The sequence below is a fragment of the Miniopterus schreibersii genome (genome assembly GCF_964146895.1).
Source record: "Miniopterus schreibersii genome assembly, chromosome: 13".
Classification (NCBI taxonomy): Eukaryota; Metazoa; Chordata; class Mammalia; order Chiroptera; family Miniopteridae; genus Miniopterus; species Miniopterus schreibersii.
The window spans coordinates 3,085,362-3,101,741 of NC_138113.1; the positions used below are offsets into that span (position 1 = coordinate 3,085,362).

The 16,380-nt window shown below is 55.2% G+C and overlaps 1 protein-coding gene across 1 annotated transcript; it reads left to right on the top strand.

Annotated features, from left to right (window-relative positions):
• Window positions 1-13,038: 13,038 nt before the first annotated feature.
• Window positions 13,039-14,822, top strand: KCNF1 (potassium voltage-gated channel modifier subfamily F member 1). The gene has a single exon (XM_081156485.1). It carries the CDS (start codon window positions 13,068-13,070, stop codon window positions 14,544-14,546), a length of 1,479 nt encoding a protein of 492 aa, XP_081012611.1. The 5' UTR covers window positions 13,039-13,067; the 3' UTR covers window positions 14,547-14,822.
• Window positions 14,823-16,380: the final 1,558 nt, after the last annotated feature.

Genomic DNA, 16,380 nt, shown 5'->3' on the forward strand with positions numbered 1-16,380 from the left:
GGCCAGTAGTGATGCTCAATGAATGTCCTTGCTCTGGGCTCCAGAGGAGGCCTGAATTGGAAGGATGTCAGTCAGTAAAGATTTACTGAGTGCCCACTATGTGCCAGGCACTAGGAATATAACAGTGGAAGACACCAGACCTGCTCTTATGGAACTTAGAGTCTTTGAGGAGAAGGGAGACACTAATGAGATTATTACGAAGGCTCCTGTCTGTGGTCTTGGGTCTGTGCCCGCCTGGCCAGGGCCTCCACCACTCCTGCTGCTGCACAGGAGGCCTCCTCCGAGGGGCCTCCGAGAGCCGCACAGGCTCATGCCTTCTGGGAGGGGGGCCCTGGGTGCAGTGCCAGAGTTCCTGCCCTCAGACTGTGGCACCTCCTCGAGCACCAGCTCAGCCCCCGCTATGCATTCCCTCTCCACCGTCTCCTGTTTGGGTGTCCTCCCCGCAGCCACTCCTGGTCTCCTGGTCTCCGTGAGTCAGAGCCACCCCTTAACCCCTAGTCCTGCTCACAGTGGGGGGATTCTGTTTATAACAAGCAAGTTCCCACGAATCGAGGCACCTTCATTGTTAATACTTTCTACCCACAGTGCTTGCAGGTGCTCTGGGCAGGGCTGGGTCTGCTGTCTCCTCCATTCTGGCCCAGCTGTGCCAGGGACTTGCTGGGTGGCATAGACACGTGTCTGCCTCTTGGTCATATTGAGGGTTTTGTAGTCTGAAAAATGCATGGGGTGAAGCAGCCAGATTGGGTTGAAACATCACCCAGACTTGGCAGAAGTTAGAAGAGGGGACGTCAGCTTGTCACCTTGACTATCATGCATGAGTGGACCTTTATTTTGGCAGAAGGCTTAATGGAGTAGAAATTTAAACCTGCTGCCTGGAGAGCCTTCCTGAGTTGTTCTAATACTCTCTTCTCTTTGCCAATAATTAAGAGACAGCAACAAATGAAATTTTTAAAAAATATGTCTAGCCTGGCCGGCATGGCTCAGTGGTTGAATGTCAGCCTGTGAGCCAGGGAGTCATGGTTCAATTTCCCATCAGGGCACAAGCCTGGGTTTTGGGCTCGATCCCCAGTGGGGGGCGTGCAGGAGGCAGCTGATCAATGACTCTCATCATTGATGTTTCTCTCCCTCTCCCTTCCTCTCTCTGAAATCAATAAAACCATACTTTAAAAAAGATCTAAAAGCCTTGGACCTGGTGAGCTCGGTGCTTCCATGAGCTCTGTATCCTCTGATGTCCAGTTGGTTTACCTCTGTGAAGACCCGGATTTAGATGTTGAGGCAGAGACTGCTCACTGCCCTTTCCCTTTGCAGCAACAGAAGCCCCTGAGTTCTAGCCGGGCACATAACCAGCCACAACAGGCCACGTTGCGTGGCTCCCTTGCAGCTAACTGTCCACCTGACTAACTTTTGGCCAAGAGGATGTGAGAGGAAGGGGTGCATGCAATTTCCAGGTTATTTTTTTCAGTACATAAATTGCTTGCCCTGCTCACTCTTTCCCCCTTTCCTGGGCTGGGGTGTGGAAGTGGTTTTGAGGCACCAGTGTCCGCCCTGTGGAAGGTGATGACAGCCCAGGGGATGGCAAACCAATAAGACATAAGACACTAAGTGACATCGTCGAGCAGAGACACCTGCCAGCCTTGGCCCACTGCCCACATTCAGATGTTATGCGAAACACCTTTCTATTTTAAGTCATCGTATCTGGGAGCCCCTGACATAGCCGCTTAGCCTATACCTTGAGTGACACACATGTCAGCCACAGTGGGGTATGGCCAGGTGGCTAATTATCAGCAATATGGTTCTATGCCGGGCACTGTTTAGACTTACTTATGCTATCCCTAAAATTATATAGATTGCTAAGACTTTCTAAGATAGTACAGCAGATATATTCTACCCAGCTTGCTTATAGTTTTTTAAAATTTATCTTTATTGTTGAAAGTATTACAGATGTCCCCTTTTTTCCTCCCATTGACCCCCTCCACCCTGCACCCCTCACTCCAGGCCTTCACCACACTATTGTCTGTGTCGATTGGGTTATACATTTGTGCATATAAGTTCTTTGGTTAATCCCTTCCGACCCCCCCTCCCCCCTTCCCTCTGAGATCCCTCAGTCTGTCCCATGCTTCTATGTCTCTGGATCTATTTTGTTCATCAGTTAATTTTGATTCCACATATGAGTGAGATCATGGGATACTTGTCTTTCTCTGACGGGCTTATTTCACTCAGCATAATACTCTCCTGGTCCCTCTATGCTGTCTCAAGGGGTAAGAGATCTTTCTTTTTCACAGCTGTGTAGTACTCCATGGTATAAATGTCCCACAGCTTTTTTTTTTCTTTTTCTTTTTTTTATGTCTTTATTGATTTCAGAGAGAAGAAGGGAGAGGCAGAGATAGAAACATCAATGATGAGAGAGTCACTGATCGGCTGCCTCCAGCACCCCCCCTCCCACTGGGGACCGAGCCCACAACCCGGGCATGTGCCCTGATCAGAAATCACACTGCGATCTCCTGGATCCTAGGTCGATGCTCAACCGCTGAGCCACACCGGCCCGGCTGTCCCACAGCTTTTCTCTCCACTCATCTACTGATGGGCTCTGGGGCTGTTTCCAGATCTCAGCTCTTGTAAATGGGGCTGCTGTGCACACAGGGGCGCATCTGTTCTTTCGGGTCAGTGTTTCGGGTTCCCTGGGGTATAGTCCTGGACAGCTGCCCATAATTTTAAATTCCTTTTCATTGTAAAACCCACTATATGCCAGGCAGTGCTTTGGGAAGCTTTCGCTCCTGACAGGCTGGAGTGCGCATTTATATCAGGCACTGAAAATTAGGAAATCTGATGGGCTTCCTTTATTCTTTGGCTCCCAGGAAAATTAGAGCCAGGTATATTTAGTGCTCACTACAATAAGCCTATTACCAGAGGTTTCTTTTTATTGTTTCTTCCCCTACATATATTTAACTTTTGTTTGTTAAGGGGCTTACTGCATCTACCGTCACACCCCTTGGGGCCTGGCCTGAGCTACTCCCTCGCCCGCGTGACCTCCCGCTGTGCACCAGCGAGCTCCTCTCCCTCGGGCTGATGGCCTTCCGCGCGGGGCACCCTCCTGGACATCTCCCGGGGCGCCCGTCGCACCGAACTTCCTTCGGCGCGTTGGCGTCCCTGCTGGAGTGTCAGCCGCTGTGACCCTCACTACTGATTTCCCCCATTACCAGTGAGGGTGAATTTGTCCAAGCCCAGTGCCCCGAGAGTCCCCGGGCCACAGGCTGGGGCCACGGCTCTGAGCTCTGGGCCCTCTCGCCTCTTACACGCAAAAGGCAAGGAGGGAGGACACACAGGCAGCGGGGGACAAGGGGGTGTCTGTCCTGGTTCCCTCCATCCGGGTCAGAGGCTGCCCTGTCCCGGCGTCCAGCCTTGAGTCTGCTCTCCTGGGGTCTGGCCCATGGGCTTCCTTGTGTGTGCGGCTGGGGTTGGCACCTACGGTCCGAAACTGTCACCCAGAAGCCCGCAAGGCTGCGGAGGAGAGAGGCGGACGTCTCCGCCTTCATCCTGGTGGCAGAGGCCTGGGTGTCCAGCTTCGATCATCTAAAAGTCCATTCTCCCCAGGAGCCGGGAGCAGAGTGCTCCAGGGCGCAAATGGAGCGATTTTTGTGAAAGCCAGACGCTGGGTAAATCAACGCCGCTCCCATTTAAAAAGCATTAAATCAAGGTCTCTTTGTTAGGTGGCTTCTTAGGGACAGAGCAGCTGCCAGGACCACAGTGGCTCTGAGGGGTGAGCCTTCGCTCTCCCCGCGAGGGCTCCCAGCCCTGACCCCCTGCGCCCCCTCCCCAGCTCTGGGGGCAGTGGGCAGAGGGTGACAGCGTCACTGAGCGGCTCTGTCTGAGGGGTTCCCTCTCCCGCTGGGCTGGTGTGATTAACTCCTGCTCTGCAGATTGCCTGCTCGCGTCTTTACACAGCCTGTTCCCCGAGGACTGTCACAGCTCCAGGGCCGGGGCATCTCCTACGAGGCTTTCCCTGGCTTGCACACAGCATGCGGTTAATGCTTGTGGCTCCAGGGTGCGTGTGCGTGTGCGTGTGCGTGTGCTCACGTGCAGGCATATGGCCCGTGTGCACTACTGCCGGGGAGGGAAGAGTTAAGGAGCCAGCCCCAGAGAGGCAGTCAGCAGACAGTTTTTAAGCCCAGCTGCTTGGGGGCGGTGGGGGTGGTTGATAACAGGACAGTCAGCAATTATCATTTCAGAGACTTTTTGTAATGGGGGAGGCTTTCAGGGAGGACATTTTATTCTTACCCCCAAATTCAAGATCCCAGTGCTGGCTGCCGGCCCAGAGAAATAGAGGTGCCCATGTACGTGGAGGGGGGCTGTCCCTTCAGACCTTTACTCAAGGTGGAGAGAGTCAAGGCAGTTCTCGAATGTCACCCGAGCACAAGTTGACAATTCCTCAGGGCCAGATGCATTTTGGAATCAGGTTTTTTTTTCCAAAATTAAAAAAGTAACACTGCCTGTATTCTATACATTGAACAGCACCTTCTAGAGGCCTGGGCAGCACTGTGTAATCACACACATGCTTCTGGGAGAGACCTAAGCATTTGCACCCCAGGTAGGAGAGGTGAAGAGAGCACATCAGGGCAGGGCTGGTGTCGCCACCACGTGAGAATGCACAGGCCTGTGGCTGGGCCTTGGGGACTGTGCAGTGTAACAACGCGACAGACCCCACTCTGGTGGAAGGAGACGGAAAACAGCGTAGGGAGAGGAGGAGAGCTGGTGGGTCTGGGGCCTCCCAAAGCCTGTCCCTCAGCTGTCCCACCTGCTCCAGAGACGCAAGGGGAGCCCGCTGCTCTGCCGAGGCTGGGCCCCCCCCACGGCCCTCCTGGTCGGAGAGCCTCTCGACCCCCTGCCTGGTGGCCTGAAGTGGCCTCTCCCGCCCCAGCCGAGGCGGGCAGCCGGTGCTCTCCGATCAGGGGCGTAGCTAACGCCTGTCAGCGGGGCTCGGGTGGGAGACATTCCGCTCATCCCGAAGCTGTTCCTCAGAAGTGCTCCTGTCTGGGAAGCACGTTTCCGACTGGAGGGTTAGAAAGGCCTCTGACGCCACGGAGAGGCGGGTGTCGCCCGGGCCCATGGTCCGAGTGGCCTGTTTCCTCTCGGGCAGCGCCCAGGCGCCTGCTGAGCTGGGCCCCTTGGTCAGCCAGGGGCCCGGAGCCCACCCGTTAAAGCCAGATCGGGGGCGACATTTCCCTTCGCTCCTCGAGAGGCAAGAGAACCTTCCGTGGGCAGAAGGGGTTGTTTGCTAACAGTTACTTTAGCTCCATAGTTATTTTGTACAAAGCCAAAGAAGGGAAAGATTCCCTTAGAACCTCTGTTTATAGGTTATTTTAGGGAGCTCTGCAGTCAATTAAATTTTAATCCAGTGGCAAATGAGTTGCTGAGAAGGCGGTGGTCTTATGGGACACAGTTGTACATGTCACCAGGGTTTTTGTTTCAATTTTGAAAGCTGCCGAAGCTGGTCACACACACAGTAGGCTGACGTGGCCGTAACGATGACGACTGTAAGGAACACGGTGCGGTGGCATTTGGTTTTTGAGAATGTTCCTGTTCATTACCTGCCCGCATCCCCCATAGCCTTACGCGAGACGGCTGTTCCGACGCGCCCAGTTTACAGACGCGCCTGTGGACTCAGAGTGGTTAAATGACTTGCACGGAAGAGCGGGAGGAACCGATGTTGAAGTCACGCCTCTCCCAGAGACATCCTTTGTTTTCCTGTGTCCAGAGGCTGAGGTGGGAGTGGTGACACAAGCTGTTTAAGGACAGCAGTCATATCAGATTAGGGTCCAGCATAATTCGTAATTTATCTTAAACCGATTACATCTGCACAGACAGGCCTTTGAAATAAGGTCCTGTATATTTGGTCTTGGACCCTTGGCAAGTAAAGAGGCAACTGAGACTCAAGGAGGCAAAATGACTTGTCCAAGGTCCTACAGCTAGTACATGGCAGAGGTGGGACTCAAAGCTTAGTTGTCTGACTAGAGAGCCAACTTGCCTAGAAAAACATTGCCTTCATGGTCTCAGGGCATGGAAACTTCATTCTCAGGAAGCAGAAAAAGGCCTTTCTTCCCAAGAGCCTTCACACTGTACTACTCCCTGTTTCCTACATGCTGCGAGCTCTTCATCACTAGAGGCATCCAAGCTGAGACTGGCGCCTGCCTGGAGGGATACAGTGGACCAAAGACCTAAATAATCTGAGTTTCCTCTCAGTTTTGAGGTTCTTCCCGGGGTCCATCTGTACAATCATGAAGTCCTACTTGGTTGTCATAGCCACATAAGGAAGAAGCATCTACACCCCAAAGGGCTCTGTTATGTAGCCCGAGGTGTGACTCGGGCACAGGACACTCCCGAGGACACTGAAACCACATGCATTTGATGGCTGGAGACTGATCTGGAGGAAGGCACTGAGCTCATGACATCATAATTATTTGGTTCTCTTGCACTGAAACATCCCACAAGTGACAGTAATTATCAAGTCCTGCCTGACATGACATTTTCTTCAAAACATGCGAAGACATTCTGAATTTTCTCTCTTTAGTCCCAGCCCCCTTCCCTCCCTCTCTCCATCCCATCTCTCACTCTGCTCCCTCCCATTCAGCCCCCACACACAACTTTCCACTTCCCATATCTGCCCTTTCTCTCCTCATTTGACCCCATGACACTTCCAGGAGCAGACCTGGATCTGGGGACACCAAGAGACAAGCACTTGTCAAATGCTTCCCAGAGTGGGACCCTGGGGAGTTTTAAAGGAGTATTAATGTTGGAGGTGGTGGCTGTCCCCATGCCTCAAGTTTCCTTTCCTTTGTGCTGTGCTGGGGACCGGATTTCCTACATGGCAGCTCATCTTCAGTGAAGAACACAGCACTTGGACATACACACCCATTTTTAACAGGGTCACTTGTTTTGTTACTGTTGAGTTTTAAGAGCTCTTAGTATATTTTGGACAACAGTTCTTTATCAGATGTGGCTTTTGCAAGTATTTTCTCCCTGTCTGTGACTTGTCTTCTAATTCCCTTGACATTGTCTTTCACAGAGCAGACGTTTATAATTTTAATAATGTCCAGCTTATTCATTATTTCTTTCATGGATCATGCCTTTGGTGTATCTAAAAAGTCATTGCTATACCCAAGGTCACCTAGGTTTCCTCCTCTGTTGTCTTCTAGGAGTTTTATTGTTTTGCATTTTACATGTAGGGCTACGATTCATTTTGAGTTAGTTTTGTGACGGGTGTAGAGTCTGTGTGTAGGTTCATTTTTCTTGAATGTGGGTATCCAGTTCTTCCAGCATCGTTTGTTGAAAAGACCATCTTGGCTCTATTATGTTGCCTTGTTCCTTTGTCAAAGATCAGTTGACTATATTTATGGGTGTATTTACCTGGACTCCATTGCATTGATCTATTTGTGTATTTTTTCACCACTACCACACTGTCTTGATTACTGTAGCTTTATAGTAAGCCTTAGAGTCGGGTAGTGTCAGTCCTCTGACTCTGTTCTTCTCTTTCAATACTGAGTTGCTATTCTGGGTGTTCTGCCCTCCATATAAACTTTAGAATCAGTTGGCAAGACCCACAAAATTACTTGCTGGGATTTTTATTGGGATTGCATTGAATTTACAGATCAAGTCAGGCAGAACTGACATCTTGACAAAACAAGCTTTCATATCCATGAACATGGACTATCTCTTCAGTTACTTAGTTCTTCTTGGATTTCTTTCACCAGAATTTATAGTTTTCCTCACACAGATCATGTAGAAACTTTGTCAGATTCATACCTAAGTATTTCTTTGGTGGTGGTGGTGGGGGGTGGATAATATAATAGTGTATCTTTGAGTTAATCAAAGGGAGGTTCTTCTGGGTGGGCCTGGCCTAATCAGGTAAGCCTGAGGATTTAGGCCTTCACCAAGATCAGAGAGGTTCTGCCGCTGGCCTCATAGAAGATTAAGCCTCCATGAGTTCTACAGTTGCAAAGAAATGAATTCTGCCACATGAGCAGGGAAGAGGGTCCTGAACTTCAGGTGAGAGCCCAGTCCCAGCCACATTTGAATGAAGCCTGAGACCTTGAGTTGGGGATCCGTCTAAGCCTTGGCCAGACTCCTGACCCGTGGAACCTGTGAGATAACAAACTCTTCTGGTTTTAAGTTGCTGCATTGTGGTAACTCATCTCACAGAGAACTAAACATTGTGTACAGTGCTGGCCTTTGGCAAAGAGTCAGTTGGGGGATGCAAACAGGGGGCTTACACATTTTTCAAATTTTTACAATGAATATATATTTATTTTGCAATTAAAGAAAAAGGAAATGCTAAAAGGCTTGTTTTCCAAAGACTTTTCTTCTCTTTTTACACTCCCAGTGTGCTCTAAAAGCAAACTCAAAAGCAAACAGAATCCCTCCCCTCTCCTGGTGACTGCTCTGCTCCAAACAGTGGGGCCTGTTTTCCAACTGTTTTTCTTTCCCTAAGAAGCTTGATTTCAGCCCAGAGGAGATCCTGTCCCCCAGCCCCCAGGCAGGTGCCCTGGTCCAATGGCTTTCACATCTTTCCACACATCTGGGATGTGCGACGGCTCTGTCATATTCTCAGTCCTCCCACCCACGACCAGAGCTGGATGAGTCACAGCTGAACAGGCCCAGGGAGGCGGGGGTGTGCGGACGCATGGAGATCCACCCACAGTGGGACTGGCACCCAGGAAGTTAAAGCCCTCTCCCAACTTCCCTCCTCCTCCCTTCCCTCCTCCCTCCCTTTGCCTTCACATGTTCAGCATCTTATAGTTCATAAAGCCTGTCCTCACCCATTATTTTAGTTGCTTCTTATAAGATCTTGTACTCATTCCATTTTGCAGATGAAAAAACTGAGGCATAGAAAAGAAAAAAGCAGCTCAGGAACTGTGGCAGAGAAACACACAACCCTGACGTTTCCTGATGATTCAATTTTAGATCATCTCCTCCCAATCCACCCCCTACCCCTCCCTCCCAGCCAGCCTCCTGCACTTGACTTCCAGAGACAGTTCATTTAGAGAGGAGGAGGTGGATGTCTTCAGGTTGAGCAATTCTTCAGGGTCCCAGGGGCAGCTCACTACACTGATAGGTGCACAGCAAATAATGAAAGGTACATTTTTGACGGCGTACAGAACCGAGTCTTCATGGAAGGTATTATTAAATTCAGCAAAACACAAAGGAAATTTAACTGAACAGAACTGATTATTCCATCAAGAAGGAATAGATTACAGCTCGCAGCATTCGTTGTCTAGACAAATCACTTAGATACACATGTACTGGTTTTAATTAGCGCCATAAAAATTAAGCATTCTGTAGCCCAAAATGTAATTGTTCTCAACAAATCAAAAAAATACATATTCAACAGAGAACAAAACAGCTCAAACAATCACTCCCAAGATGCCTAAATACACTGTGTTTTTTTTCCTTCTCCATTTAAATGAAAAGCCCACACAAGTCAAAATTGCTGCTACTTCCTGTGTCTGATGGAAGGTTCTATGTTCCCTCATCCCCCCACAAGATCATGAAATGTACAATTCTAAAGAAGTCACCCACAGGACTGGCTATACCACAGCAAGAAGCGTTCCACTTTTAGCCAGAGAAAGTACAGACTTTTTCCTGGTTTAATCCTTCAGGAAATTCTCAATGGACATAAGCACCTGGTCCAAGTTTCTATGTATTAGTGACCTATAATATCCCAGTATAAGCCTTCACAAAATCCAGACAGGGCCTAGGGGTCAGATGACAAAGGGTCTATGTCCTGCGCTTGGAGGAGCGGGAGGTCTAGGGAAGACTGGCAGGTGTGCGGGAGGAGGGAAGATGCTCTAGTCTGCTCCGACTGCTATAACAAAATACTTCTGGCATCTGGAATCTGAGATCAAGGTGCTGCTAGGGTTTCTGGTGAGGGCTCTCCTCCTGGCTTGCAGACGCTGCCTTCTTGCTGCCTTTCCCCTGTGACTGTGTGTGGAGAGAGAGAGACCTCTGGAGTCTCTTCTTATAAGAACACTAATTAGATTCAGGCCTCACTTCATTAAACCTTAATTATCCACTTAAAGGTCCCATCTTGAAACACAGTCACATTGGGGGTGAAGGCTTGAACATATGAACTGGGGGGCCACAGTTTAATTCATAGCAGAGGAGGACCATGGGTCCAGGGAGAGCAGGCGACACAGAATCCGAATACCTAACCTGCAGGTGCCATCCTGGCCAGGTGAGCGGAGAGGCCCAGGAGGATGTGAGGCTTCGGGAATATGAAAGGGGGGGGGGCATTCTGGGCTCAGACACTTCAGTAGCCAATGCTCTGAGGCCTGGGACAGTTTGAGGAGTCTGGGAGGTGGGGACGTGGGGTATGCAGGTTTGGGGGGCCAGTGAGTGCCAGCCTTTCGCTCCCCGCCCTTGGTGATGCTGGGCTGCTCCCCACAGAGGGGACTCACTGCGACCTTGCCTCTTCCCTCTTCTGCCTTCTGGCTTCAGGCTGGCCTGGTGCCTCCAGCAGGAGTCTCCTCCCTGCCCTCTTTTGTTACCAGCCCTCCAGCCTTAAGCACCTCGCGCCTTCACCTGTGACTTACAGCTGCCGCTCTCCTGCCTGCTGTCAGTGGGCACCTGCTCGGCTGCAGGCTGTTTGGGGCATTTTCTCTGCTGTGTTTTGCATCTGCTACCCCTCCTCTCCCACTGCAGCTCTGTAGCCCAGGACCAGTGTTCTCCCCCAGACAGGGTCTGGGATCTGCCGAATGGATGTTCTGGAGCTGGGGTCAGCCTCTGGCTACTATGATGAGATTTAAGCCACATTTATTTTTACCATGTGTGACGTACTCTGATGTTTTCTATTATATACCCTATGCTATCTCAATTTAAAAAATGCTGGTGATATTCAATAAATTCATTGCACAACCAATCAACTATCAAGCGATGACCTTAAGTCTGAAAAATTGATGTAGACTTCAGGCTCCTCCTAAGGCCAGCTGGGCTCTGTGTGGTCTGTTTCCAGCTTTACCCACCAGCTTCAGGGCCTGCCCTCACTACGTGCCTTCCTCTGCATTCGCTGCCCTCTTCCAGGTGAGGCGGGCAAGCCAGGTGCAGGCTCAGGCCTGAAGGCTGAGCTCCGGTGCACGCTCTTCCAGAGGCCCGAGTCTCCAGGGTCACTGGGCCAGCGAGGTGTCTGGAACTCCTGGCTCCCGCAGCACCTTGGACCCAGTGACTGTACTGAGGGGTGGCTGGGGAGCTCCGCCTGCCTGAGGGGTCACCATCACCCCCCCCTCCCCAATGCACACCTGAGCTGAGCAAACACGGTTCTGAGCAAATGCAGCCTCTCCCTCTTCCTGTCTCTCCTCAGGCTTCCAAGCCTGTGGGCCACCCCTCAGCACCCCGTCGGGAAACTCAGGAAGCACCCCTTCCGGCACACACCTCTGTTACACTGGTAACTGCGAGCTGTAATAGTGTTATAGAAAATGCATTCTCTACTGGAGTATGAACCCTGCTACCAAACCCCGGGTGTGTGTGCGAGTGTGTGAGCGAGTGAGCGTGTGTGTGTGTGCGCACTTGCCATTGGAGCTCAATACTTATTTGAAGAAATGATGGAATGAACTGGTGTTTTTAAGCCCATTAAGCTTAGTCTAAGATACAGTTGGAACTGACTGCTGCGGGTACTAGGGATCCACTGCAGACGGCTGAGACAGGGAGTGAGTGAGGGGGGCTGGAGATGAACAGGGGGCCTGGAGGAGGTGACCTGCTGCGCTGCAGTGGAGGGAAGGACTGGCCTTAGAGGCAGGTGGGCCTCAGCTCAAATCCCGGCTCCACCACTCCCAGCAGTGTGGCCAGGACATGGAGGCGAAGTGTCTGGGCCGCGACCGAAGGCTGTTTGGGGACAGACCCTGACGTTGCCACTTGCTGGCTGAGTGATCTTTTTTACTTTTTAAATGTTTTTAAATTGATTTCAGAGAGAGGAAGGGAGAGAGAGAGAGAGAAACATTAAGGATGAGAGAGCCACTGATCTGCTGCCTCCTGCGCGCCCCATCCTGAGGATGGAGCCCAGAACCGGGGCCTGTGCCTGACCCGGATTCCAACGGTGACCTCCTGGTTCATGGGTCGATGCTCAGCCGCTGAGCCACCGGCCGGGCTCCGCTCCCATTTCAGGGCAACCTCGGGCAAGCCCAAGCTCTCCTGCAGGGGCCTGGGCCGGGTGTCCTCACTGCGCAGGGTTGGGGGGGGATGTGGGCAAGTGCTGCCCGCAGCGGGGCAGCCGTCGGGGGGGGGGCAGGCCGGGCGGGGGACGCGGGCGCAGGCGCGGCCTCTGCAGGGCGTTCGTGGGCGCGTTTTTCCTGCGGAGCAACAGGCAGCCGGTCCTCTCACCCTCCGTCTCCGCCTAGAGGAACCTCCCAGCCCGAGCCGAGCCGCCTCTGCCGGGCCGGGGCCGGGCGCTCGGGCCGCCGCGCAGGGAGGGGCGCGCGCCGGGGGCGCGGCTGTGCCCGCCGCCCGAGGGTGAGCCCGCCCCCCGCAGCCGCGTGCGGTGCAGAATTTCACCAGAAGAGGGTACAGTCTGACGGCTCCTGACGTCAGGCTGGAATCCCTATTGCGCTCGGCAGCGGCCGGGGCGGAGGAGCCCAGTTCGCTCTCCGAGCCCCTGGGCGCGCGGCGCGGGGCCGGCGGCGCACTGACAGCGTCCGGCTGGGGGGCACCGGCGGGGGGGGCACACGCCCCGGGCGCCGTTAGCCGCGGTCCGCGCGCCCCGGGCGAAGCCCCGCGCCTGCCCCTCCCCGGGAGACCGCGCTTCTGCCGGGAGCCGAGCCCGAGGGGCAGAGCGCGCCGCCCGGAGCCGCGGTGAGTGCGCGGGGCGAGGCCGGGGGCCGCGAGCGCGCCCCGCCCGCGCGCCCCGGCGCCCGGATGCCCGCCCGGAGCCCCGCGGGGCGCCTGCCTCCGCCGCCGCGCGCCCCCGCCGGCTGCGCCCCGCTGTGAGCGCCCCTCCCGCAGGCGGGCGCCGGCCGGGCTTCCCCGAGGGCCGCGCGCCGGGGCACCTAGGACCCCGGGGCGGCGGCGGCGGGCGCGGAGCCGGGAGGATGGACGGGGCCGGGGAGCGCAGCCTGGCGGAGCCGGAAAGCCCGGGCTCCCGCGCCGGCGACGACCTGGAGATCGTGGTGAACGTGGGGGGCGTCCGGCAGGTGCTGTACGGGGACCTCCTGAGCCGGTACCCCGAGACCCGGCTGGCGGAGCTGCTGCACTGCCTGGCGGGCGGCTACGACACCATCTTCTCGCTGTGCGACGACTACGACCCGGGCAAGCGCGAGTTCTACTTCGACCGCGACCCCGACGCCTTCAAGTGCGTGGTGGAGGTGTACTACTTCGGGGAGGTGCACATGAAGAAGGGCATCTGCCCCATCTGCTTCAAGAGCGAGATGGACTTCTGGAAGGTGGACCTCAAGTTCCTGGACGACTGCTGCAAGAGCCACCTGAGCGAGAAGCGCGAGGAGCTGGCGGAGATCGCGCGCCGCGTGCAGCTGATCCTGGACGACCTGGGCGCGGACGCGGCCGAGGGCCGCTGGCGCCGCGGCCAGAAGCGCGTCTGGAAGTTCCTGGAGAAGCCCGAGTCGTCGCGGCCGGCGCGCGTGGTGGCCGTGCTGTCCTTCCTGCTGATCCTCGTCTCGTCCGTGGTCATGTGCGTGGGCACCATCCCCGAGCTGCAGGTGCTGGACGCCGAGGGCCACCGCGTGGAGCACCCGACGCTGGAGAACGTGGAGACGGCCTGCATCGGCTGGTTCACGCTGGAGTACCTGCTGCGCCTCCTCTCGTCGCCCAACAAGCTGCGCTTCGCGCTGTCCTTCATGAACGTGGTGGACGTGCTGGCCATCCTGCCCTTCTACGTGAGCCTCACGCTCACGCACCTGGGCGCGCGCATGCTGGAGCTGGCCGACGTGCAGCAGGCGGTGCAGGCGCTGCGCATCATGCGCGTCGCCCGCATCTTCAAGCTGGCGCGCCACTCCTCGGGCCTGCAGACCCTCACCTACGCGCTCAAGCGCAGCTTCAAGGAGCTGGGGCTGCTGCTCATGTACCTGGCCGTGGGCATCTTCGTCTTCTCCGCCCTGGGCTACACCATGGAGCAGAGCCACCCGGAGACGCTCTTCAAGAGCATCCCCCAGTCCTTCTGGTGGGCCATCATCACCATGACCACGGTGGGCTACGGCGACATCTACCCCAAGACCACGCTGGGCAAGCTCAACGCGGCCATCAGCTTCCTGTGCGGCGTCATCGCCATCGCCCTGCCCATCCACCCCATCATCAACAACTTCGTCAGGTACTACAACAAGCAGCGCGTCCTGGAGACGGCCGCCAAGCACGAGCTGGAGCTCATGGAGCTCAACTCGGGCGGCGAGGGCCGGGCGGTGGGCTCCCACGGCCGCCTGGACACCCTCCCGCCCGAGCCCCCCGCCGGGAAGGAGGGGAGCTGGGGCAGCTGGCTGAAGATCTCCCACAGCGACACCTTCATCCCTCTCCTGACCCAGGAGAAGCACCACAGGACCCGGCTCCAGAGCTGCAAGTGATACGGGCCCCCCGGCGGGTCTGGGCACAGATGGCCTGACTGTCCCCTTTTCCCCCATCCCGCCCGCCCCCGCCCAACCCTCTCTTGAACAGAACTCTGAAGGCCCCCTTGGGCACCTCCGGTGACGCCGGGTAAGAGCCCTTTGTGTTGCTGGCCGTCCAGGAGCCGGGGGGCGTCCAGGAGTCCAGGGCAGTGTGGGGCGGCAGAGGCTGTGTCTTACGGGTGGCAGGGACCCTCGCCCAGTTCTGTATCCCTTTCAATAAAGCCCCTGCTCTGTGCACCCAGCCGTGTTGCAGGTTCTCTCACAGGCTGGGTATCTTCATTCCTGCCTGGCCCCAGACGGGACGTGGGTGGCTCAGGCACACCCAATGCCGGCCAGTGCCAGGCCCGGAGGTAGGTGTGCAGCCCAGGGGGGTTATTTTTAGTTGGAAGCTAATTAAAGAAGGGCTTATGCACGGGGTTCAGCGCCAAGGAGCCCTGCCACATTCCAGGAGGCTCCTGTTTCCTTCTGGGGAAAAGCTTGCTCCCAGTACTCCTGGGAGGGCAGAGTTCACAGAGCTGGGAACACCGGGCAGTGTGGTTTCCGTTTACTTTTTGCCCATGCCAGGCCCTTTTCACAACTGCTTTCCATTCCTCCTAGCAGCCCAGCTAGATGGGTATCCCCATTTTAAAGGTAAAGAAACTGAGGCCCGAGGTCACACCAAGGAGGGATCTAATCCCAGACCTGATGATCCCAAAGCCCACGCACTCTCTGTGATACCAGGTGGCCTTCGCGCAGAGGGCCCACGAGGGGAGGCTGGTTCCAGAGACCAGGACAGGTGCTGAGCCCCCTCGGATGGGCAGGTCTGTCCTCCAGCTCATCCTTCCTTCTAGACCAGTACCTCTGAGGGATCAGCTGTGGGCAAGCCTGGTTCGAGAGCCCCAGGGAAGCAGGCGGACGGGCCTGGGCTTGAAGCCGGGGGCGTGAGGAAGAGGTTTCTGAGATGCCTCCTAGCTCAAATGTTTTTCTTTTCTGTCCCTCCCCTACCGCTCCCTTACTGCTGTGTGGTCTCAGGCCTGTGGATTACACTCTCTGATCCTCATTCTGAATATATATGACATGGGAATACTAGAATTAACCTCAGGGAACCGTGGTGCTAGCGCAGTGCCCAGCACACAGCAGCTGCTCAGCAGTGGCAGCCATTTCTGTTACTCTGGGCTGCACTCTGGCCTCCTCGGTGTGGGCTGGGCAGGCGGATGGGAGAGGCGGGGGCAGGACACTGTCACACTGTTCTTTCTCCAGGCGTCCACCTTCCAGGACCCCAGAGCTCTGTCCTTCCTTCTGCTGAGGCGGCTGGTGCAGAGGGAGGAGCCCGCAGGGGGAAGGGAGGACCAGATCGGGCATCAGGGGAGGCGGTCGCCGGTCTGCACCATCCTGGGCAGGTCTCACCTCCTCTGGGCCCTGGTGTTCCCATATGTATGAAGAGGGCTGATTTCTTGGGTTCCCACCCAGGTTTGACCTTCTAGGATTTCAAAGCCTAGGGCTGTTGGGCCTGTGTGTTGGGGTCTCCAGGGGGTGGGAGGCTGTCATGTTGGAGGAGCCTTGGAGGGGAGCCTTGGGGGAGTCAGGGCCATCCTCGTGGGGTGCAAGTCCCAGAGCCACTGTTGTGATCCCTCCCTCACATGAGTCTCCAGGGAAATGCTGGGTCAGAGGACCACGGAAGGCAGAGGAAAGAGGTGGGGTTGGGGCTGTGGGACTCAGTGGGAGGGAGGAGAGGGGTCTGGGAAGAGGGTCTTGTTTTGTGGGCTCAGTGGGGCCTGTTGAATGGGTGGGTGGCCCCCCTTTGTTCCCCAGC